General features: G+C 40.2%; 3 protein-coding genes across 6 annotated transcripts; 1 reads left to right on the forward strand and 2 right to left on the reverse strand.

Moving 5' to 3' along the window:
• Nucleotides 1–586: 586 nt before the first annotated feature.
• Nucleotides 587–9,719, reverse strand: p3h4 (prolyl 3-hydroxylase family member 4 (inactive)). Its single transcript, XM_085158300.1, has 8 exons — nt 9,608–9,719; nt 7,210–7,765; nt 6,235–6,384; nt 5,983–6,154; nt 5,772–5,900; nt 5,529–5,674; nt 4,941–5,024; nt 587–1,423 (listed from the first exon to the last, which is right to left on the reverse strand). Exons 2-8 carry the CDS (start codon nt 7,654–7,656, stop codon nt 1,274–1,276), a joined length of 1,278 nt encoding a protein of 425 aa, XP_085014426.1. The 5' UTR covers nt 7,657–7,765; nt 9,608–9,719; the 3' UTR covers nt 587–1,273.
• A 23-nt stretch (nt 9,720–9,742) lies between these two features.
• Nucleotides 9,743–16,067, forward strand: LOC146519714 (peptidyl-prolyl cis-trans isomerase FKBP10-like). Of its 2 annotated transcripts, none has more exons than XM_085158292.1 (10): nt 9,743–9,942; nt 10,464–10,609; nt 10,696–10,885; nt 10,980–11,125; nt 12,323–12,512; nt 12,628–12,773; nt 14,000–14,189; nt 14,410–14,552; nt 14,642–14,805; nt 14,927–16,067. In XM_085158292.1, the coding sequence occupies exons 1-10, from the start codon at nt 9,743–9,745 to the stop codon at nt 15,110–15,112; spliced, it is 1,701 nt and encodes a 566-aa protein (XP_085014418.1). In that variant the 3' UTR covers nt 15,113–16,067. The 2 variants fall into 2 exon arrangements, with proteins under 2 accessions (XP_085014418.1, XP_085014419.1); XM_085158293.1 differs by having other exon boundaries at nt 14,944–15,053.
• LOC146519715 (cytosolic 5'-nucleotidase 3-like) lies at nt 14,842–24,028 on the reverse strand. 3 transcript variants are annotated; one of them, XM_085158305.1, is made up of 9 exons: nt 23,134–24,028; nt 22,387–22,485; nt 18,448–18,517; nt 18,088–18,134; nt 17,277–17,362; nt 17,112–17,201; nt 16,855–17,017; nt 16,578–16,778; nt 14,842–16,505 (listed from the first exon to the last, which is right to left on the reverse strand). In XM_085158305.1, the coding sequence occupies exons 1-9, from the start codon at nt 23,134–23,136 to the stop codon at nt 16,395–16,397; spliced, it is 870 nt and encodes a 289-aa protein (XP_085014431.1). In that variant the 5' UTR covers nt 23,137–24,028; the 3' UTR covers nt 14,842–16,394. The 3 variants fall into 3 exon arrangements, with proteins under 3 accessions (XP_085014431.1, XP_085014433.1, XP_085014432.1); XM_085158307.1 differs by having other exon boundaries at nt 23,021–24,028; XM_085158306.1 differs by having other exon boundaries at nt 22,387–24,028.
• Nucleotides 24,029–24,064: the final 36 nt, after the last annotated feature.

Raw genomic sequence — 24,064 nt, forward strand, 5'->3', positions numbered from 1 at the left:
CAAGACTTTTGCACATTACTCTACATAGAGGGCAAAGTGGGTGAACCATGCAGCAAGAGCTTTGTGCTAAATGGTGATTATTTTTCTCAGGTTCATGAGCGCAACTACATCCCAAACACTTGCCTTCCTGTTGTACATCTATAAATGCCCCACACATCTTGCTTTCATGCTCCGCTGTTGTCCCCAGAGTCGCCACAGATCTTCAATGAGAATTTTTTCATTTGCTTTTGTAGTTTGTGGTTTGGGTCCTTGCTAAATAAGATTAACTGCCTTTTTATAGGGTAAATCCCATGTTATAATATAAACTGGATGCTTACATTTTTTCAAGAGACCAGGTCGACCTCTACATTGTCTTTTTTTTTTTTTTTTTTTAAATCAAGCGTCAAATACATTTGCAATATAAAAACATTATTTTAAACCTTAAATTTAATTTATCAAACATCTTCAAAATATTAATCAAACTTGGTTCCATAATAAATTGATTAGAGTAGTAATGTAATCAAAATAGTTTTTACAATGCAAGTATATTTGAGCTTATTAAAGTAGTTATTTTTTTTTAAAAATGTATGATTCCAATCAAAAAGAATACATTAAATTATTTTAATTAAAAGCATCTTATTACCAATATCTTATTGGTGGATGACAAATAACAACATAAAAGCCCCATGTCAGCATTGTTATATCACACCTCACAGCTTTCATTAAATAACAGTAAATAAAAACTGTAGAAAAGTCATTGGCAAATATCAGCATTGAGGCCAATGATTGATTAGTCTTTCAAACTGATCATCATGATGGGTAATTGTGTCCATTTAATAACCAACTAAGTTAAAATTAAAACAGGAGCCCCCTGGTAAGATAAACCATGACAAGAAGCATGGGTTGAGTTAATGTAACTTGGATGAAATTTGATATCCTGCAGTAAGCGGGCCCTAAACACACAGGGTGCTTCTCACTCTGGGAGATTAGGGGGAGAGAAAAAGCTCACATAACAAAGTGCAAAAATCCAGATTTGTTCTCACCTCACAAACGTCATTTACTCATGGCTGTGCATGCACTAACAAGGCTGTGAATTTTAATCTTGTCAAAAAAACAGAAAAAAAGAAATCCCCACAATCAATCACCTGGCTCTGTGTTTTTGTTTTTTGTGCATAATACTGATAGGAATCTAGATGTTTGTCTGTAGATGGTTCAGCATTTTTTGGGCATGTTTTCATGGGAGGTGGGACAGAGTTGGACGTGAAAGTGTTCTGCTCGAAGATAAAGACAGATGTCAGTCTATGACTTCTCCAGTGTCCCACTTAGTTTTGGGTTCCTGCCACCAATCAGCCACGAGGGACTCCTCATAATCCCCCATACCCTCAAACTCAGTGTCAGGATGGTTTGAGCGAGAGGTGGTCATTTCTTCTGGACTTACAACTTCCTAAAATGTAAAAGAGAAAAACAAATCAACAGAAAACTCTTTACTGAGGCTATATTCACACTGATGCGTTTGAACACATCGTTTTCTCTCCGTTTTGGCCTCCCATCCACACTTTCCCCGAAGGGAAATGCTCTCGAAAACGAATACATTTGAAGACGGTGCTTTCGCGTCACAGTGCGGACAGCGAAAACGGAGACTTTCGAAAACGATGAGCATTTTAGTCATGTGATGCAGTCATGTGACCAATTAAACTAAGATAGCGGAGTTGTTTTGTTTGCTCTCAATTTTGACAGGCCTATTAAATATTAATATCAGTTTGTACATGCTTCAAATAGCTTTTCTTCAAATTCTTTAATTCTCACTCGCTTTTGCAACTTTGTACTTTTGTGTTACTCGCAGCAACAACTCCACCTCATTGTTAGTGCATTTAAAAAACTCTGTGCTTTTCCTCAACTTTTTGCTCCAACGTTTCAATGAGCTGGAAAGTAAATAAACAGCAGACAGAAATGAGGCAGGCTGAATCTTCTTGTGTTTCATGCATGTGCAGTAATGGAATTTAAGCGTTTTCGGCCCTTTCAATGTGGATGCACAACTCTGTGAAAACGACTGAAAACACTAGTGTGGACGCGGAGTGTTTTCAGATGAAAAGGCCATTTTCAAATCTATCCGGGCTAGTGTGGACGTAGCCTTACTTACAGTTCTATTCAGAGATTCACTGACACATGATTCTTCTTATGTCTGTAAATCTGTCAACTTTTGCACCCTGTAATTCAGCCTGAACTGTCACAGTCTTCCTTTCCCCTTCTCAGGTCCAGGCAGTGTGAAGCTGGGAGGAGCCGGCCTGAGTTAAATGGATGTGGCACAGTCTCAGTGGCCAACACCTCCAAGCCACATACCACACACTGCTGCCGGAAGACAACCCCCTCCACCCTTTCATCCTCTGATTTATTTTCCCTTGTGTTCTCTACGTTTAGTTTGTTGATTAATTCCCCCAAAGTAAAGGTCTACACTCCTAAAGAAGATGTGAAGTTTGCATTTTGAAAAACAATAACAGTAAACCCCAGCTGGATCCTCCAAGTTAAAGACTTATTTTTATCCTCTGTAGTCCTGCAGAGAGTTTGGATTTTATCTGCTGAGGTTTTCAGGCGTCTGCGTCTGATACCTCAGCCGCTGTTCCAGCACCAAAGGGACCGGTGGAATTTTGTTTTTGTTGTTAAAAGAAAAAAAACATCTCAGAGATAATTATCTCTGCAAGCTTAGTCAGATATGATCATCGTAGCTGTATACCAGTAGCTGGATTATAACAAAGGATTTCTTTGTAGTTTAGGTGAACATTTATAGTTACTGTTTTTGTAAGAAAATGTCAAATTGGTATTGAAGTCAGACTGTAAGCGTTCAGTGTTTTGCTAATGGACATTTAAAACAATACATATTTAGGGTCTCAAACTGGACTATCCCTAACTTGTAAATTAAGTGCATTGCCACTGTAGCAGCATATAAAAAGATTGGCATAGCCACTAGGACGTCACCCATTGGTTTCCCATATCGAAAAGATATATATAAATCTTATAAAGTTTTTATCTGTCTTGTATGAAACTTGTATGAAAAGCATACAAGAGTGAAAACACATATAAGATCCCTTGAAAAAATATATAATGAAACTTGTATGTTTTGTATATTTACTAAAAATATATATGAAAGTAATGAGAAAGTGGCCACTTTCATGAGTAAATCATGTAAGCCTTATATGATTTATATATGATTTACTCATGAAAGTGGCCACTTTCATGAGTAAATCATATATGTTTTTACTATTTCTTTTCCATATGGGTTGTAAAGTGTGGTTTTGAAGCGTCGCACTGATGTTTGGGCTTCTAGCCATCTTGGCTTCTTGAAACCAAAAGTCATGAGAGAGGGTTGGATCTGACCGGCAAACTGAAGTTACTGAGAAAATAAATAAATCTTTTCCAAGTCTTTGCCTAAAATAAGTTTTAAAGGTCCCCCCCCCCCCCCCCCCCCCCTTTAAGCTATATTACTATGTATGAACAACCAGTGTTGGGGAGTAACGGAATACATGTACCGCCGTTACGTATTTAAAATACAAAATATGAGTAACTGTATTTCGTTACAGTTACCGTTTAAAAAGGTGGTATTTAGAATACAGTTACTTTGTTGAAATAAATGGATTACACGGCGGTACTTCCCTGTTTCATATTGTGGAGTGGTCAGGACTGTTTGGGTTTTGTTTGACAGCTACGTTCTGTTGTTCCAGGCGGCAGCGTTGCGGTTACCATGGTTACATGGCGACGCTCTCTCTGCGTGTTTCCTGGGTGAGAGAGGCCTTATTGTTGTTGCTGTGCTAAGCTAATAGGCAGAATGCTACAAGCATAGCTCTAAAGAATGTAGCATCATGGGCAGTGTAGTCCGTGCTGCAGGGAGAATGGACTGCCATACACGTTATGTGTCTGTGAGCGAGGGAGGGAGAAAAAGGAAAAGTCTGAGCTGTCATCGAGCAAAAACGGGAGCTGGAAGCATGTAAATATAATAATAACCACTGCAGCCAAGAAGAGTGCCTGATGAGCCCAGTTGTAAGTAAGCTATTAAGACTCGACTGTTACACCATGTTCGTGTTTTCCTCCGAAAACAATAAGTTCCGTTGGAGCAGCCTTTCAACGCCTCTCTCTGTCTCTCGCAAGAAAACTTGACCCAGACAACAAAGTAAAGCTAGTTTTCGGCTACGAGCCCGACACGAACCCTGCCGTATTAGCCAGAGGTCCCTTTACTACGGTTCGGAGCCGCGGACCTTCAGTAACAGTAATAAATCACAGCAATAGTACATTCATGTAGTTGTAAACAGCATGATAATATATTAAGTAATCCAAAGTATTCAGAATACGTTACTCTCATTGAGTAACGTAACGGAATACGTTACAGATACATTTCGGGGCATGTAATCTGTATTCTGTAATGGAATACATTTTAAAAGTAACCTTCCCAACACTGTGAACAACATTTGGTAGCATACATTCATCCAAGTCTTTACAATTCTAATGTAGAGGAATGTGCTGAAACTATTGTGAACCTCCACTGTGTGTGCTTGATTGAGACATTTCCTGTTGGAGCTGTTGATTGACTTGGTCATTGTTCTGCATTTTCAGTGAGAATTATTTTTGCGCCATGTCTCTCTCTTATAATATTTCAGACTGCAGTCTATCTATCAAAATGATCGTCATTTTGTATTAGATAAGGTTTGAAACCAGCAATAAGTAACATAAACTCATTGGCAAAAGAGTTTGTTATAGCTTGTCCTCTGCTAAATTGGTGCCACAGTTCGGTTTGTTTAATGCTGCTAATTAAATGCCATATTGTATAAAGATTAGTCCTTCAGATAATTTTTTTTCTTTCTTTAAAGGAATTAATGTAATTTCCGTTGACGCTTAAGCTCAAGCCCTCATGCGGTCTAAAAACAGTGCGCCATTAGTCAACATCAGCCTTTGAGCCAAGTGTAGAAACATACCTCATCGTCTGTTTGCAGGTAGCTCAGAGCAAACTCCAGCATTTCTTTCTGTTTGGTCGTCTGGTTAAAGTACCTCAGTGCCTCCTGGAAAAGTTAACGGGACATCAGCTTTTGTGTAAGCTCAAGCAACCAGTGGGAACAAACAAACAGTTTTACAACACAGAGCTGAACAACATATTTGGCTAGCTGGTTTGTTGTTTACTGGCTTTTCTCCTCTAAGTTTAGAAGCCTTCATGTGTTTACAGCAGCACTACATGTATTTAAAACCGGGATGCAAAGAACTTTACAGGCCAGACCAGCTTCAGATGGGTCTAGCCCATAAACTGCACTGCAGCTGCTGCCAATTTTACACCCTGCAGAAAAGATAGGAAAACATATCTGCCCTACACAACTATACAAGTTTCTAATTACCACCCTGAAATTGTGTTAATGTTCACACTGTAACCGCTTCATGCTACCATTTTCCTGCTTTGCAATATGCGCCGGCTGCTGCTTCCAAACAATCCAGCCTGCACGAGCTGCAGCTAAACCGCTCAAGTCCTGGAAGAGCCGATGAATGAAGACTGGTACAGTTTTTGTTTTACTCACAGGCCGAGGTTCAAAATCATTATCGTTGAGGCCCCACTGCTCCCGGTAGAAGCGATAATACGCCACATTTTGCTGCATCACCTGGTCTTTGGGGTCGAACAGCATGTAACTTGCTGCACACGGAGCAGCGTTCTTTACATCATTTACTGGAAACATAAAGTAATACATGTTTTTTTTTTAAAAACCCATTACATTACACAGATCTCTGCAAAACAAAGTCAAAGTCTTGGTAATAGTTCTTACATTTATAATAAGAAAACTGGAGGTAGTGATACATAGTAGCTACAAACTTCTCCACAAAGAAGCCTCCAACGCTGGGTGTCAGGTTCTCCTCACATTTAACTTTACATTTCAGAGCATTTATATAGAGATCTGATGGAAGCAAGAAGGAGAAAATGTTATTTTGCCTCAAATAATCTGAACTTAAACTGCTCCTGAATGACTCTCCTCTTACCTGCCATGCTGGGATAGAAATCTTTGAACTCCACAATCTCATATGAGCTGTCACAGCCAGCTAAACAGAGGTTGTATACTTCAAAGTACTGTGTGATGGCCTGCTCCATGTTTCTAGCACTGTTGCTGAAGTCTCCGTTGTTGTAGAGCGTCACACTTTTCAAGAAAACACTCTGTGTAGTAAAGAAAAAACCATAGAACTCAAACATCAGACCTCTCATGGGTGCAATACGACAGTGCTTAGGGTACAAACTTCATATGGCTGCTCCTCGTGATCAATGAGATATTCCTCCACGTCAAACAGTGTCTTGTAGTAGTTTATGTTCTTTGTTAAGAGGACATCATCTGGGTTCTTCTTCAGGAAAGTGTGAGTTGCAGCCACTGCCTTCTCCAGGTTGTTAAGCTGAGGGAGAATGTAACACATGGCACTGGAGTTACAGGAAGATACTTTTTTTACTTTTAAGGTAAAGGTTTTTAAAAGAGGACATGTCAGAGCACATCATTTCTTGAGAAGTCAGTAAACAGCTGATGGATGCAGTGGTTGGAAACTAAGTGATAATATCAGATATCACACACCAGAGTCAGATAAAAGATCTGGACAGATGTTCGTGGAAGTGGGTAGGTATACCCTGTTGGTTTGAAGTATAATAAAAGGTAGCATTTTGAGGGAGGGTTAATCAACAATAAATAAATATGCAGAATAATCTCTGAGTGAAAGAGGGGGCACAGCAGGTATTCTGCTTTTAGGATTCAGAGTTAAAGGGTTTCTGATGATGTACGTTCAATTAATTTCCCCCACAGCATGGATGTTGTTAGTGTGGAGGCAATTTAATGACCAAGCATACTTTTACGCACACTTTTTACGCGAAAGATCTTGCCGACTAAGTAAACCCAGCCCCCCCCCCCCATCGCTCTGACAGAAGAATAGGGGGATTGTTTTTAGGGGAACACTGGAAGAGACGTGGCACATGCTCAACTGCTGCTTGGCCAGCAGGAGGGCGCACAACAAAGTCGTAGCGAAATTACACTCCACAGCTAACCCACTAGAAATTTCCTCTCGGTAAGTAAAACGAGCCAGCCTGTCTAGAGAAGCCAACTGCAGACACTTTTGTTGAATGAATGCTCCCGTTACGCGTAAGATATTCTTGTATGCCGTGCTTAAGTACTGCACCAACTTTGCATTACACTCCCAGAGTCCCAGTGAACTCACTTCCACACTTAGTCTCACCTGGAAGTATGCATACTGTATGTAACGATAAGGTGTCCTTTTCTCGAAAGTTTCCAATAAATCTCTCCGTGGATATGTGAGCTTAAACACTGGAAAATCTGCCTTGCACTTTTTAAGGCAAGCAGCTCTCAGCAGGATGTGGTGCATGACGCGGAGGCTGCTATCCTCGAACAGGGTGTCGTTGTCCCGGCTGACGGAGCTGCAGTTGCTGCAGCAGAAAGACTCGCTGTCCCGGAGCAGCCGGTGGAGCCGCAGGCTCAGCTCCAGGAACTTGATCGTTTCTGCCCAGTTTTGCGCTCGGTATTGCTCCATCGCGTAGTTGTACGCGGATTCCAGCGGCATGATGTCCTTCTGAGGAAAACTTTTAAAGCTGTACTTCTCATACTGAGCGTCCACCGGCGCAAAAATAACGAAGAAGAAGGCCAGGAACAAGCTTCTCGTGAGCATCTTTACCTTCACAGGCTCCCTCAGCCGTCTGTCAGTGCTTTGAATGGCTCAGGAGACCTCCTTTACTTTAACAGGGATCGCTCATGTCTGTCGGCACGTAGTGGGATACCTGTAAAAAAAAAAAAAAACACGGGACGAAAACGCGAACATCTAGTCAAGATTTTCAGAATAAAATGAGCGCTCGTCAAAATAAATAAATAAATATTGATCTCTTGTCTACTGCTCATTCTGTACAATATTTACCTCTAAAGGAGGGCATCGGTCATACATATTCGTTTAAGATAAATAATATAGAACACAGTACGTGTGTGTATATTATTTTTATAGTTAGTCTCATTTAAAAAAAATTAAACAATTTAAACAACATGACAATTAATGTTTTTGTGCATAAAAGCTACTGAAAGGCTGCATTTTTAGAATGTCTGGATTAACCTGCTTTTCTTAGTTTAAAAGTGTGGTTGTGAAATTAATATTAATTGTTATAAATATCATTAAGAAACTTCCGGTTCGCTACAAGTTGGAGTATTTTTCGTTTATTTAAAATTCCAAAATATAACGGTTTTAAAAAATATAAGGTTTTAAATGCAGCTGGGCAGTCGGTAAACTGCAATCTTGGCAATTACCTTGAAAATAGAGCTCAGTACTTCCGGTATATTTCTTGTTAATTCTGGGGGGCTTGACACAGACGTCACAGAAATGAGTTGGGAAGAAAAGGGTCAATGTTTTCCACATAAAACGCAGAAGATGCAAACAAACCAGATTTAATATTACTTTAATCCTATTTTTTTATTTACATGAATATTTATCAATGTGCATACTAAGTGTCTTATGAGTTGAAGATTCTTGATTTCTGCTGACATTTCCAGCAAATGGACAAGCTGAGACTAGTGAGGTTAAAAATCCATGTGCATAGTTGACACATGACTTGTGGGCATATTTGAACTCCGTGTCTGCAATATTTCAAAAATCTTTGCAGTTACCATTAGAAGCCCTTCGGGCTGTCTGGATGAGATGGTTATTAGGATCCAGATGATAAAGATTAACGTTTTTCTGAGGCTCACACATGTGTTCACCGGGAATTCTCCTTGCAATAACTATTTAAACCGTAGAAGACTCCTTGCATGAGCCTGCCTCCCTGAAATGTGCCACCAGATGATACGGGATTATAATTTCAGGCTCGTTTCATTTGTGAGCTGAAATCATAGAGCCGGGCCTTTTGGGCATTACACGTTTGCAAGATTCCATTAGAAAGAGGGTGGTGGCCCCGGGGCCACTCCCCCTCCTGCTCCTCTCTGGAGTACAGGACCAGAAAGATACGACAAGCAAGCCTGAAGGAGATGGGAGAAGGCCGGAAGTGTGTTTAGTTTTCCATCCACATTAAAAATATAAAGTATTATTAATGAGAAATAAATTATGGATGTGTCTCAGATCGTGCGCTGTGCTGCATTGAGGATTGGAACACACGGTGCCACTTAACAGCCAGACCGCATATCTGGAAGTTTCTACATTTGGCACACAATCTTATTTTTTCAGTTTTCACACACTTTCATAATGTTCTACCGTTCACATTATACATCTGTAATGTTAATGACAAATAGGGTGACCTAGGGTCCCACTTTAAGCGGAGGTGTCCCTTTTCCTGGCTAACACTTATCTCTCAAACCAGATGTGGTAATTTATCCATACCTCCCTATTGATACCCGAAGATGATAACCAGACATGAGTGTAAGAAGTATATAGGAAGGCTGCATTCAGATAAAATCAAGTATATTTGTACTTTACATGCTAAATATTTCAAATCTGTATAGTTTATGTACAATAATATTATTATTATTATCATAATTATTATTATTTATGTCACACAAAGTAAGTTAGACTTACGGGGGGGAAAAAGTTGAAATAAGTATTATCAACTTTTAGATTGGAAGACTATTATTTTGAAATCCCTTACCGGAAGCCATCTATGTCATTTAAACGAGCTTCACGGCCAGACCAGCTTCAACTTTTTGCTGCTGTATCAGTTCCACATCTTGAACCACATCACCGGCGGGCAGACGGGCTCTCTCTCCACTGAGCAGCTTTCCAAATGGATTTATTGGCATGTTTTCCGCTTTTACTTCTGTCGCATTTATTGACCGTGAACTGTAGCCCCGGTCCGTTACTCGACGTTGTCGTGGATCGTTATGACATTCCGAAAGTTTGTCCTCGAGAAGTGGAAATAGAAGATTTTGTTCGTTATCATTTCAACGGTACCTTCTTTGAAGACGGGAAAAAGTTTGACTCCAGGTGAAGTTACTGCGAAATGTCAGTTAATTTAGCTTCAGAATGAGCTAACTAGCGCTAATTGCTAGTATAGAAAGGACTACAGTTCCCACGAACTGCTTGTAATGTTAGCTTTCAATGAAACTATGGTTACTGTGTGATTGAAAATGGTTCACTGTGCAGTAAGGGCAACACAGTAAAAAAGTTATTACAGTAAGCACAGAAGTAAAGAAAGCTAACACGCATTTTATTTGTTGTTTTAATGGATTTTTCTTCACATATGTTTACTGCAGCAGTGATGACTGCAAACGTGTCAGTAGCATCTCAGCTTCAGCAGAGGTGAAGCTGAGAAGGCTGAGAAAATCACAGCAATTATTTGCTGTGATTTAGTATCTACACGGGTTAGTTTCAGGCAGTTACTAGATGGCATACCTCCCTTGCATTCCATTCCCTTGAAAAAATTAAAAATAAATAAAAAAAATCACAACCCATTTTTATTTTGTTCACGCTGTTTTTCACTCTCATCTCCATCACCGCCTCTGCAGCTATGATCGAGGCAAAGCTTTCATCAGCCAGGTCGGCCTGGGCAGACTCATCGCAGGGATGGACCGCGGTCTGCTGGGCATGTGTGTCAACGAGCGCAGGAAGGTCATAGTCCCTCCACATCTGGCCTATGGAAGCATAGGAACAGGTGCAGAGGAGCACAGCAGTGACGGCACTTTACTGGTGGCATTATGTGGGCTGACTTGTGACACTCTGATCTCTATCTCTGTTCAGGTGGTATAATCCCTCCTGATGCTGTGCTGGTTTACGATGTCCTTCTGCTGGATATCTGGAACGAAAAGGACAAGGTTGAGATCCGCACTCTCGACAAAACTGCGAGCTGCAGGCGAACAACTGCAGCATCAGATTTTGTCCGTTACCACTACAACGGCACTCTGCTCTCTGGTGAACTCTTTGACTCCAGGTGAGAGGGCAAAAGTTTCATTAGAAGCTGAAAAGCATCTCTTTGTTTGTTTCTTTGATTATCAGGAACTTTGAACTGTGAACTCTTTATTTAGTTACTCGAGGAATGCCACCTATGACACCTACCTGGGCCAGGGTGACCTCATTAAAGGCATGGACGAGGGTCTTCTGGGCATGTGTATTGGGGAAAGACGCCTCATTCTCGTCCCACCCTTCCTGGCATACGGAGAGAATGGCTACGGTAACTAATATTAAGATGTCTTTGGCTAGTGTGGCATTTCTTTTAATTCACCTGTTGACAACCTCAAAATGTAACCTCTTATTAATAATCAATAGTGATTAAAATAACCTGTTTAGTTTCTTTTAAAGGGTTAAGTTTAAAACTTCATATGTTTTCTGCATGTTTATCTGCATATCACATTCAAATATCAGTATTTTTATATATATTTCTGATTTTACATGTAGGATTTGGTGTGCTAACTTTCAGAGAAATTGTCAGAGGAAGTTTTTGAGTGTCTTTATGATGACTGATTGATTGATTGATTGATTGATTGATGATTGTTTAATAGTATATTCATAAGCTGTACAGCTTTTCCTCCCGTTAGAGACTTCCCCTATGGCTTTTGTTAGAAAATGTGAACAATGCAACTAAGCAACTCATTTTGCACATTTATTTCTTACAATTTAAAGCCCAACGAGTAGTGCTGACAGAAAAACTGAGATGTGCTGTTGAGATTGCACTTCTTATATGTCACGGGAAATAAATGTTTAGTTAAACTTCTTTACAGTGACTGAAAGGCGAGTATCAGTAGTCTGGCCCACTTAAGATCAAAATTTTCTATATGTGACCCACGATGTGAAATCAGTTTGACATTCCTGCTCTAGTACAAGGAAAATGAAGCAAAAGAAAGATTGAAAGTTGATCCTAAAAAATGGAGACCAGACTGTGTGTAGGGACAAAATTTTGTTACAGTAAAATCCATTACTTTGACTTTTACTGGATGGCCTTCCTTGCTGTCCTATTTGGTGTTTGCTCTGGGCAAAGCTTCAATATGGATACTTTCAAATTCAATTGGCTGTCTTGCTGGTAACCAGTGTTGACCACAGATATGCGTCATCTCATTTTCGAAGTGGAGTGTAAATGCTTGTGGGTTTGGATTTCCTAAGAGCTGAGTGCAGTAACAGAGGCTAAGCTAGCTGCAGGATGGTTATTCAATCTCTTTTACTGTCTTGTACTGTCTAAATTGTACGGTCTTATTTTATATTTATTTTCAAAAATTGTGAGTGAAGATGTTTTAGAGTTAATAATCCTTTAACAAACCTCAGTTGAATCAGAGTAGATAAAAAAGGATTTAGGTGGTCACTTGTTCAATGAGTTTTAATTTTTTTTTTTTTTTAATAACTTTCTTTCATGAACATGCTTCTTTCCTCCCAACAGGAACTATGATCCCTCCTCAGGCCACGCTGTTATTCGAGGTGCTGATGGTTGATGTCTTTAACCCCAAGGATGATGTAATCGTGGAGGCAAAGGAAGTGCCTAAAGGCTGCACGCGCACAACAGTGACTGGAGATTACATCCGCTACCACTATAATGGCACATTTCAGGATGGCACACTCTTTGACTCAAGGTACACTTGAGTGTTTTTTTGTTTGTTTGTTTGTTTGTTTTTTCATTTTTAGAAAGTAAATAAGCTATCATCCAAATAACCTTTTTTCAAGCTCTCTCTCACTCTCCTTTGACAGCTATCAGCGAAATAGCACCTACAACACTTACATCGGTATGGGATACGTGATCCAAGGGATGGACAAAGCTCTGCAGGGGCTGTGCATAGGAGAGAAAAGGAGGGTTGTAATTCCTCCTCACTTAGCGTATGGTGAAAAAGGAGTCGGTGAGTTTGATGTCTGCAAATAGGAGGTTTTGAAGTGTTGTCTGAGTGAGCGCATCAGAGGTGGGAAGTAGTGATATACAAATACTTAGTGTACTTAACTAGAATTTTTAGATATCTGTACTTTAATTATTTTTCAGAAAACTTTTTACTTTTACTCCCAACATTTTCACAAAAATATGTGTACTTTCTGCTCCTTACATTTTCAAAGTACACTCGTTACTTTAGGTTTAAGGAATTTGAGTGGAGTTATTCCATGTCCCTGTGTGCCTTCAAACATCAAAGTGATTTGAGCCTAAAAAGTTACATATGTAAGGCAATAGTGTATCTAATGGTATATCAGTCACCAGGGGGTATCGCATACAACAAGATGAGGTAAAACCATGTAATTTATTAATAATCTATAGCATCACAGTCAGGTTAAAGTAGGCCAGTGTTTTTGGCACATCACCGGAACCAGTGTAGATGTTCTGAAGTCATGGTACTTCAGCATCTAGCTAGCTCTACAGAAAAAGGGCAACTGAATACCATCTAGTATAAAGACAGTGTAAAAAGTATACTGTCAGTGTGAGGGATGGAAATCAGCGAAGTTAGCTTGTGAAATGTTGGGTTAAAGCTTCAGTTGTGTAAATCAAACAAAGAGCAGCAGCAGTAGAAGTCAGCTGATCACAGTCTGTACACAAAGAAAATCTGCTGGAGCCCAAAATAGAAATTATTGTGATTCTTTTCCCCACGATGAACCACTACAATCAATCTTAGCATTCCCACATCTGCTGAATCCCATGTTAATCCTGACTGTGCTCATTTCCCTGTTAAGCTGTGGAGGCAAAGTCATTGTCTACAATGTATGCAACAAAAAAATAGTGCTTTTCTTCTTAAATGCTCGTGTTCTGCATAACTGATTCAAGCTGAGTACAATTTTTAGAATTACAGTTCAGACAGAAATAAAGTTTGTATTCTCATTTACTAATTGTTTTATTATATTACTACAGCACAAGGTTCAGTTAGCTTTGCGCAACAATAGCTCATAGAAACATCCTCAAAAGAGTTACTTTTTACTTGTTTAGTTTAAATACATTTCAGGTCCTGTACTATTTCAGTTTTACTTGAGTAAAGAAGTTGAATCAGTACTTCAACATTTATCAAAGTATTTTTTTAACTCAAGCGTCTGTACTTCTATGTGTATAAATGTCATGTTTCTTGTTTTGTTTTTTCAATTTATCTTGTAGGAGACTTCATTCCTGGATCTGCTGTGCTGGTCTTTGACATTCACGTCATTGATTTCCACAACCCAAAAGATCCAGTCAATATCAAAGTTACCCATAAGCCTCAGGAGTGTAACATGAGAAGTGAAGCTGACGATTTGATTCAGTACCGCTACAATTGCTCCTTGATGGACGGCACCGTGCTGTACACCTCGTGAGCGCCCTCTGCTGTTCACTCTGCTACACTGCACCCTCCACCTCAAGCATGTAATCATTGCTGGCTCCTTGTCTGACAGATTTCCGTGGGCCTCGAATTCATACCATCGTTGTCTTTATGACAAAAGCATGTATGCTTGCATGGCTCCGGGGGTTTTTTTCTTGTTTTTTCTTTTCTAAATGTTCTCTGTTAAAAATAGTTACAAATCACTTTGCAGGGACCAGTTTGATTCACCTTCTACCACTACTCTGGGAGCAAATAATGTGATCCTGGGTCTGGAGGAAGGTTTAAGAGGCATGTGTGTAGGCGAGAGGAGAGAAGTGGTCATCCCTCCCCACTTTGGCCATGGTGAAAATGAAGGTCAGTCATCCAGAAACTCAGATACACAGTATTTATTTATTTATTGTTCTTTTTCATGTAATTTTCCTCTTCTTTAATGGCATCTCCAGCCGGAGGAGTTCCAAAGAGTGCAGTGCTCTTCTTTGAGTTGGAGTTGATGGAGCTTCAGAAGGGTGTACCTGAAGGCTACATGTTTGTGTGGGTCGGGGATGGCCCTGATCCCCTCTTTCCTGCTATGGACCTTGATGGAGACAAACAGGTCCCCCTTGAGGAGGTAAAAAGAGAAGCTAAAATGACTTTTTCCTTCTAAATTATTATTTTTTTTAAAATAAAGGAACATTGCTGCACACAGTAAAAATGTTTTATAACTTAGACACTCCTCCAATATTCTCCAGTTTTCACTCTTCATCAGGCTCCAGGTTCAAGGAGGCAAAGGTCGTCTTCGGCCGGGGATTGATGCCGACAGCATTATTAAGGACATGTTTGATAATCAAGACCGTAATAAAGATGGCAAGATCGTAGAAGATGAACTGACGGTTACAGAGGATGAAGTGTCCAAACAAGCAAGAGATGAGCTATAAAGAGGACATCGACGTGTTTCACTGGTGATTAAGTACAGGCGTGCAATGGCTGAGGTAACACTGTTTTAGTGTGTTGTGGAACAGCTCTGAATTTTTCAGGACTCATTTCTCATCTACTGGGCCTTTTCACTTCAGACAACTCGCCCTGTAGTTGGAAAAATTCTATTTTCCATACAAATTGTCTGTTTACCAAAACTCTGAACCCAAAGCAGCTATATGAGATTCAGCCATCATTAATAACTTTTACACCAGTGTTTTTATAACTGTGATATGTCAAAAAACACTGGTTGTACAGTATTGTTTGTGGCTGTGTACCAATGTACAATAAAATATTTTATAACAAAAAACATTTCTGTGTGTTGTCAAGGAGCTAAACTCAATTGGTCTGGCCTTGCACAACAGCCCCGGTGTCTCAGGCAAATGCACTGCCCACCGCTGTGTTTGTGTAGTTTTATTTCTGGCATAGCGGTAAATAAATAGGTAATTATTTTGGACAACAGGACAAATCATAAACTGTTATGCCACACCACGAGCGGACGATTGGACCAACAAAGAAAATACTTTTTGAACATGCACAAGAGAAGTGAAGAAGAGTGCAGGGTGGAGTGGCCGGAGATTGAGATTGATGATGATTTGTGACAGGAGGGCAGCAGCGAGAGTGTAGTGATGCCTGCCATCATGTACGGCTTGGAGACCCAGATGCCAAGTTATAAAACAGAGACACGTTAGAGAGGCAACGTTGAGATGCTCTGGACATATGGAGAAGGAGGATAGTGAATACATTTGACAAATGATGTTGAACACGAGGCTGCCAGGTACAAGGAAAATGGAAATGCCACAGAGGAGGTTCAAAAATGCAGTGAAGGAGGACGTGCAGAGGGTTGGCGTGACAGAGGAAGATGCCAGGGAATAGGGTAAGATAGAGGCAGCTGATCCACTGTGGTGACCCCTGAAGGAAGTGCCCAAAAGCAGCTTAATTTAAGGTTTTAGAAAGAACAGTAACACCACATTTCCGTGATGTGAAAACAGTTAAAAGTTAAAATTACAAATTGCTAAAAAAAAAAAAAAAATACAAAAATATTTTTCTAAAAGCAAAGTGTCAAACATCAAATAAAACTTGCAGTTGATTTTTTTTTTTTAAAGTCTGTTTTTAGATTAAAAGCAGGGGTGATAGGCAGTGTTGTTCTTCAGTGATTTTCAGTAACAATCCAGCTGAAAGTTTCTGGGCCAGCTTGGGCCTTCTCAGCTGATGGTCCCAGAGTCTCCAATATCAAGTCACAGTTTAATTACTGTCAGTCAGAAAACGTACAACTGCATTTGGGACGTCCAAGCTTTCATCCTTTATCAACACAATGTCATATGAGTCCAGGTATGATTGTTTCCTCTCCTCCACCTGTGGAAATTAAAAACAGATAAGTATCAATTCGATTTAGTGAACATAACTGCGTGCATGCTTTTTGCTTACCTTGTCATTAAGGAAGCCGATCTTGAGGATGTTCTCCATGTCCTGCACTCCATCAGCCATGTTCAGATCCCCTAGAGAGTCTCCTAGTAGTAGCACATTTGTCTGTGTGCGCAGCTCCTGGAAATGTCCAGTGTTGAGCAGCGCACCTTCCTTTTTATTGTAGATGTGAATCAATTCTCCTTTGAAAGCCTTCAGCACCCCCTGTGCAAACAGATCAAGTCAAATTATTATTTAAATGCGTCGAGGTCAGGTTATAGTATGTGGTGTGGCTACTCACAGACTCATCAAAGTCCATGTAGTTGGAGATGACCTTGACATTAGGGTGGAAGACCTCAGTCTGGCGTATCACCTCTTCCAGGATGTCTCCTATTCCAGCAGAGAAGATAAGCAGGGGGATGCTGTGCTCATGCAGGTGGTCAAAGAAATCCTTGTAGCCGTCCCTGTTAAAAGACGTGAAAAAGAATCCACATTAGCTGCATTACAAAAATGTTTTCAACATTCAAGAACTAAACAGATCTTCGGGGATGCTCATACCTCAGCTTGGCTTCAGAGTCCCTCACCGCCTTGGCTAACCCATCTTTCTTAATTTTCTGATTCACCAGCAGCTCGTGAGCCTTTGTCCACCTGAGATACAGTCGAGTTAATAAATACCCTTCCCACACTGTTAAACACAAGTCATAGTTCTGTGTACACACTCACCACTCCACCATAAGTGGCAGCTTCTCCTCTACTGACAGCGTAGTGTCGATCTCTATGGGGTAGTATTTGTCGAGCAGCCCTTGCAGCTGTAGAGGACATGACAGTGTTATAAAAACTGATCAGCAAATATCACAACACCACCACTCAGCAGCCATGTGGGCAATGCCTCTGATAGTTATTTGGGGTGTTATTTTGAACCCCCTGCATGAATGAATAGGGACAAAGCCTTTCATTTTATATTTAATAATCACTACATACTTTACTTTTATTATTCATATGCAAGGTTGGATGTTTTTGTTCCAGCTCAGTCCAGAGTGTTGGATGGCTTACTCACCGAAACATCGAACAGATGTTGTACTTATCCACCTTCTAGATACAGTAAGGCAAAAAATAATGAAATCATAAACTTCTTTTACACTTTTATGACTTCTAGACACTTTTATGTCTCAGCTATTTTTAAGAAAGCTCCTGATCTGTACATCATATAAAAATCAGGAGTTTTCTGGTGTGTCTTGGGAGAACCTATGTTCTGAAGTGGAATCTTGCAGGTTATTATGCACTAGCACATGCTGTTTTTATATATAAGAACCATCAAAACATTTCCCCTTTAACAGTAAACCAGATGATCTATGTAGTGATGCAGTTATAATGTCGTTGCTTTGTGTTAACTACCGTTCAGTGCAACAACATATGTAAGATTTTTTTAAAAAGCTGCATTTACATTATGCCAAACTGTTTTGAGACAATATACTAATGGCACCATATGTTGTAAGTCTAACCAACAGCTCTTACACTAAAGTACTGTTCCTACCTTTTCTTTACAGTCACTGGAGATTACATTGCTTCTTTCAAGAATATCTGCAAATAAAATACACAGAATGACAAAACTAAAACCTTTTATATGCATGACGATTTCAAACAACAAAAAGCTGACAAACACTACAAACATCTCCAGGACCTAAATTCTGTCATGTGGGGAATAGAATGAAAAGTTTCTTATTCACTGGAGTGGGATCTTTTTTCCTTATCACTGTTTTACTTTATCTTGTGTGTATAAACACCCAGCAAACTCTTTACCACTATATAGACCAGATTCAATGCCCACTGTAGCAGTTCTACAGCTCATCTCTGAAACACCTTGTGCAGTTTGTCATGATAAATGTGTACTCACTATAACAATCAGGGCATCTTTTCCCGTTATGTTCAAATCTTGTAAGGGTCATGTCAAAATCCGAGATCACCTGGATCAAAAACGAGATCAGAATCACCAAAGAGCCGGTGTTCTGGGAATCCATCCTACCTGGCAAACCATCCTACCCGTTGTTTCTGCGCATGCGCACAACACAAAATTCAGTGGCAAATTGTCCTACCTTTGTGAATATTAACTAGAAAAATACTCTGACTGGTAAAATTAACTGCCAAACCAACCTACCTTTGTGAATGTCACCTACAAGCATACTTAAACTGCTAAAATTTTGTGGCAAATCATCCTACTTTTGTTAATCTGAGCTAGAAGCATACTTTAATAGCTACATTTCAGTGGCAAATTATCCTACGTTTGTTAATAACAGCTACACACATACTCTGACGGGTAAAATTAAGTGCCAAACCATGCTACCTTTGTGAATGTTACCTACAAGCATACTTTAACGGGTAAAATGAAGTGGCAAACCATCCTGGCTGTATGCATATGAGCTACAAGCATACTCTGATGGGCAAAGTTAAGTGGCAAACCGTCATACCTACTTAAATTTATGCTGGAATTACTCTGTGACAGCAGAAATGTGCATAAACTAGTTACGGTAGGATGTTTTGCCAAAGTAGGATGGTTTGATTGATTGATTGATTGATTGAATCTTTATTTTAAACATGTTAAAAAAGTACAACAACATAGAATTAAAAGAGACAAATAAACAAAGCAAAACAAAAAGAAAACGAGCAACCACAACTACAAATAACTTTTATGTTCAAAAAGGAGCAGGAAGAAGCATGAGCTTATTTAATCCCACCCCTTTTCCACTATCTAGTAATCTATAGACTACAAAAATACCTCCTTGCAATTACATTATATGTCATGTGCATTTTTTTTTAAATTATTATTCTTTTTTTTTTTTAAATATATATACATATATGTTTCTATCTATCCATACATACGTATATACACATACGCACATATACAGATTTTCAATAACCCCATTAACACCTCAAAGTAGGGCTGGGCGATATGACCCAAAATTCATATCTCGATATTTTTTACCTGGACGGCGATATAAGATATATATCTCGATATATTTTTTTAAAGCCATAAAGTAAGAACAAAAAGAGAGTTCTTAGTCAAAGCTGTGTCCCAGATGTCACACAGGCACTTTTATTAACATAGAGCGTAGATGTACAAAAATTTACTCAAAAATAAATTATCAGCATTTATTAAATAATAATGCTCCATAAATAAAAGAAAACAATGTTGTTTTTGTGCATAACAAAAAGCTCACAATTGTGCAGTCAAAATGTAAACTAACAGACGATGAGCATAATAACAAAGACAGATTTCACAGCTGCTCTGTTCCCAAGTTCTACTGCGTGACTGACAGCCTTGAGTTTGAAATCCTCGTCGTAACCACGTCTCTTAACAGGTGCCATTTATGGTCCTTATACACAGTAGGGTAATATTACGTTGAAGCACAGTACGTATCACTCCGCGAGGCTCCTCGGTAGCCGTAATGCTCTGACAATCCATCAACCGGTGCAGCACCGTAGCTTACCAAAGTCGTACTAAAACATTTTTTGACAGATTGCTGAGCGCTGTGTACCACATAAAATCGGTTCGCGGCCATCAAGCACAACCAGAATTCATACATAAGGCGCGCTGTCAGCTTTTGAGAAAATGAAAGGATTTTAGGCTGTGCAGCGCCTCTGGGCTGCATGGCGTTAGCGTGGTTAGCTCGTTAGCGTGGTTAGCTAGCTAACACATTGATGGCGTCCAGCCCCACACACGGGGCGATGCGCAGTAACTCGTTAACGGAGATTTGCCGTGTCCATCTTGTCTCTGCCTGCAGGTGAAGCGATGGGGGAGGAGGGGGAGTTGTGTTCAGTGAAGGAGAGGCGAGGCCGAGTAACGTTGTGTAAAGAGAAAAGTGGACGAAAGAGAGGCAAATTTGCGGCTCCACAAGTATAATTATAACGTAACATAGACTATATCGATATAAAGGATATTGTCACATCTTATATCTCGTATAAAAATATATCGATATTTTTTAAAAACTCGATATATCGCCCAGCTCTACCTCAAAGGATACACAACCTACAAATATATATACAGTGGGGCAAAAAAGTATTTAGTCAGCCACCGATTGTGCAAGTTCCCCCACTTAAAATGATGACAGAGGTCAGTAATTTGCACCAGAGCTACACTTCAACTGTGAGAGACAGAATGTGAAAAAAAAATCCATGAATTCACATGGTAGGATTTGTAAAGAATTTATTCGTAAATCAGGGTGGAAAATAAGTATTTGGTCAATAACAAAAATACAACTCAATACTTTGTAACATAACCTTTGTTGGCAATAACAGAGGTCAAACGTTTACTATAGGTCTTTACCAGGTTTGCACACACAGTAGCTGGTATTTTGGCCCATTCCTCCATGCAGATCTTCTCAAGAGCAGTGATGTTTTGGGGCTGTCGCCGAGCAACACGGACTTTCAACTCCCGCCACAGATTTTCTATGGGGTTGAGGTCTGGAGACTGGCTAGGCCACTCCAGGACTTTCAAATGCTTCTTACGGAGCCACTCCTTTGTTGCCTGGGCGGTGTGTTTTGGATCATTGTCATGTTGGAAGACCCAGCCTCGTTTCATCTTCAAAGTTCTCACTGATGGAAGGAGGTTTTGGCTCAAAATCTCACGATACTTGGCCCCATTCATTCTGTCCTTAACACGGATCAGTCGTCCTGTGCCCTTGGCAGAAAAACAGCCCCATAGCATGATGTTTCCACCCCCATGCTTCACAGTAGGTATGGTGTTCTTGGGATGCAACTCAGTATTCTTCTTCCTCCAAACACGACGAGTTGAGTTTATACCAAAAAGTTCTACTTTGGTTTCATCTGACCACATGACATTCTCCCAATCCTCTGCTGTATCATCCATGTGCTCTCTGGCAAACTTCAGACGGGCCTGGACATGCACTGGCTTCAGCAGCGGAACACGTCTGGCACTGCGGGATTTGATTCCCTGCCGTTGTAGTGTGTTACTGATGGTGACCTTTGTTACTTTGGTCCCAGCTCTCTGCAGGTCATTCACCAGGTCCCCCCGTGTGGTTCTGGGATCTTTGCTCACCGTTCTCATGATCATTTTGACCCCACGGGATGAGATCTTGCGTGGAGCCCCAGATCGAGGGAGATTATCAGTGGTCTTGTATGTCTTCCATTTTCTGATGATTGCTCCCACAGTTGATTTTTTCACACCAAGCTGCTTGCCTATTGTAGATTCACTCTTCCCAGTCTGGTGCAGGTCTACAATTCTTTTCCTGGTGTCCTTCTAAAGCTCTTTGGTCTTGGCCATGACGGAGTTTGGAGTCTGACTGGTTGAGGCTGTGGACAGGTGTCTTTTATACAGATGATGAGGTCAAACAGGTGCCATTCATACAGGTAACGAGTGGGGGACAGAAAAGCTTCTTACAGAAGACGTTACAGGTCTGTGAGAGCCAGGGATTTTCCTTGTTTGAGGTGACCAAATACTTATTTTCCACCCTGATTTACGAATAAATTCTTTACAAATCCTACCATGTGAATTCATGGATTTTTTTTTCACATTCTGTCTCTCACAGTTGAAGTGTACCTCTGGTGCAAATTACTGACCTCTGTCATCATTTTAAGTGGGGGAACTTGCACAATCGGTGGCTGACTAAATACTTTTTTGCCCCACTGTATACCCATACCAACATACCCGTGCACCCGCACACACATGAAAATATTAGACAAGAACACCCTATCAAATCTCTACCTCTTCCCTGTACCCTGTGAAAACCATCTCCTTATATGTTTGTCAGAACATATATGGATTATATTTTCATACAGGGCTGAATGTGTTTATGAGCGTAGTGGATGACGTGTATACCTGCAGGGTGTTGGAGCCAGCCTTCTGCATGGACTGCAGGATCTCTCGTACCCTCTCATCATCTTTCATATGCACCCAGGAGTTGGACAACTCCGGTATCTGCGTAGACAGTATGAGCTGATTGAATCTGGCTAAAGTCAATTGTCAACAATATCAATTATGTCGTATCAACAGCATTCAAGCAGGAAGTCTCAATTATCCACATAACGAAATCCCAGAACCTTTGTTCTTTTGATCACGACCCCACTCTCAGCACCGACCAAGTTTGTCTGCTCTTGCAACTGTATCTTTAACCCACATATTTCACGCACAAGAGCCAGTACTATAGACAAAAACACGTTTGCGTCATTGCTTCCACAGTTTCACCAATTTTTATACAGAGGAAGTGGAAAAGAGCGCTCCGATACCCTATCGTGGAGCATCACCGAGCCAATGGTTCAGGTACGTGGATGACACCTGGGCGAAAAATCTAATCTCAGTATATACCACAATTCAGCAATCGCATTAACGCGGAGGACAAACACATTAAGTACACCAGAGAGGACAGGAAAAAGAGACATACTAGCTTTCTTAAACTGTGAAATAAACAGTGGCTCTGCTTGTGATAACATAAGCGTTTGCTAGCTGCACCTACAGCAGGATGTTCGCGGTGTATTCTTCAGCTATAAACTGTCTGTGGCTTTAACTGCATCCCACAAAACTTCACCGGTATAAGTATACGCTTTAAACATTCTTGAGAAATACTACCATTGAGAAAACGTGTTTTCAATCCGTTGGGTCTGATGAAAGCTGTCCGCTACTTCTTCATCTGGGTTTATTAGTGGTTGACAGACCAAGCTTAAAGGCGCATTACCGCCACCTGCTGGACTGGAGTGTGGATCAGGAACCTGACAGTAAAATAAAAAAACTCTCCCTATAAAACATGTATAAAAAAATGTTCTTCTCACAAACATCATCAGTTGGCCATGGAGTTGTGACAGCGCCTTTCCAAGATGATTTTCCAAAGTAAACTTCATCTTCAGCACCTTAAAATTTCCTATTAATTTCCTTTTTTTCTCCAATGTCCAGTTGGGTTTAGCTGCAGTTTTATTAGAACCCTTGTGTTCTGTCCTGAGACAGGTGATTGTTATTTCTTCCTTTTGGTTCTTGGCCGCTCTCGTCCCACGACCGACGTGTTTTTAAATGTTGTATAGATCCCTTTCTTTCGCGCTGCCATATTCTTGGTATTTGATTATTTATAATGCTCCCTTCAGCTTTGCATAGTGCTATGTCTAAATCAAAACATTGTAATTTCAGGTGCTATTTTGCCAATACGTCAATATCCTAACTTCCTTCCATACCTACATGTGCTGGAACCCAAAACAAATCTAATATTTGTACCGATAATGCCCAACCTTTTGAAAACTGGAATATATTTTGTATATAGCATCTAATCTGCATGATTTACCTGATCAAGTACTCAGTAATGTTGATAAACTATCCATCAACCCACTGTAAACCATTATTATGGCAACCAGCTCTTCTTAACACTTACTTTGAGTTAAGGGATGAGAGAGGTGAACAAGAGAGTGTAGGCAGGATGGAGTTGGTGGAGAAAAGTGTCAGGCGTGATTTGTGACAGGTCATCATCGGAGTGAATGGATTAAACATAGTATTGAGACCTGCTATGATGTAATGT

The sequence above is a fragment of the Neolamprologus multifasciatus genome, chromosome 4, assembly GCF_963576455.1.
Source record: "Neolamprologus multifasciatus chromosome 4, fNeoMul1.2, whole genome shotgun sequence".
Classification (NCBI taxonomy): domain Eukaryota; kingdom Metazoa; phylum Chordata; class Actinopteri; order Cichliformes; family Cichlidae; genus Neolamprologus; species Neolamprologus multifasciatus.

What these genes read in the sequence shown, in the direction of transcription:
- p3h4 (XM_085158300.1), bottom strand. Translation starts at nt 7,656, where the DNA reads ATGCTCACGAGAAGCTTGTTCCTGGCCTTCTTCTTCGTTATTTTTGCG. An exon ending in TACAGTATGCATACTTCCAG is followed by an intron (nt 6,385 to 7,209) that starts GTGAGACTAAGT and finishes ATTCTCCCTCAG; the next exon opens with CTTAACAACCTGGAGAAGGC. An exon ending in CCAGTTTTCTTATTATAAAT is followed by an intron (nt 5,675 to 5,771) that starts GTAAGAACTATT and finishes TTATGTTTCCAG; the next exon opens with TAAATGATGTAAAGAACGCT.
- LOC146519714 (XM_085158292.1), top strand. Translation starts at nt 9,743, where the DNA reads ATGGATTTATTGGCATGTTTTCCGCTTTTACTTCTGTCGCATTTATTG. An exon ending in GGGAAAAAGTTTGACTCCAG is followed by an intron (nt 9,943 to 10,463) that starts GTGAAGTTACTG and finishes CCGCCTCTGCAG; the next exon opens with CTATGATCGAGGCAAAGCTT. An exon ending in GGTGAACTCTTTGACTCCAG is followed by an intron (nt 10,886 to 10,979) that starts GTGAGAGGGCAA and finishes CTCTTTATTTAG; the next exon opens with TTACTCGAGGAATGCCACCT.
- LOC146519715 (XM_085158305.1), bottom strand. An exon ending in CTGGCTCCAACACCCTGCAG is followed by an intron (nt 18,518 to 22,386) that starts GTATACACGTCA and finishes TTTTTGATCCAG; the next exon opens with GTGATCTCGGATTTTGACAT. An exon ending in ACATGGACTTTGATGAGTCT is followed by an intron (nt 16,779 to 16,854) that starts GTGAGTAGCCAC and finishes CTGTTTGCACAG; the next exon opens with GGGGTGCTGAAGGCTTTCAA.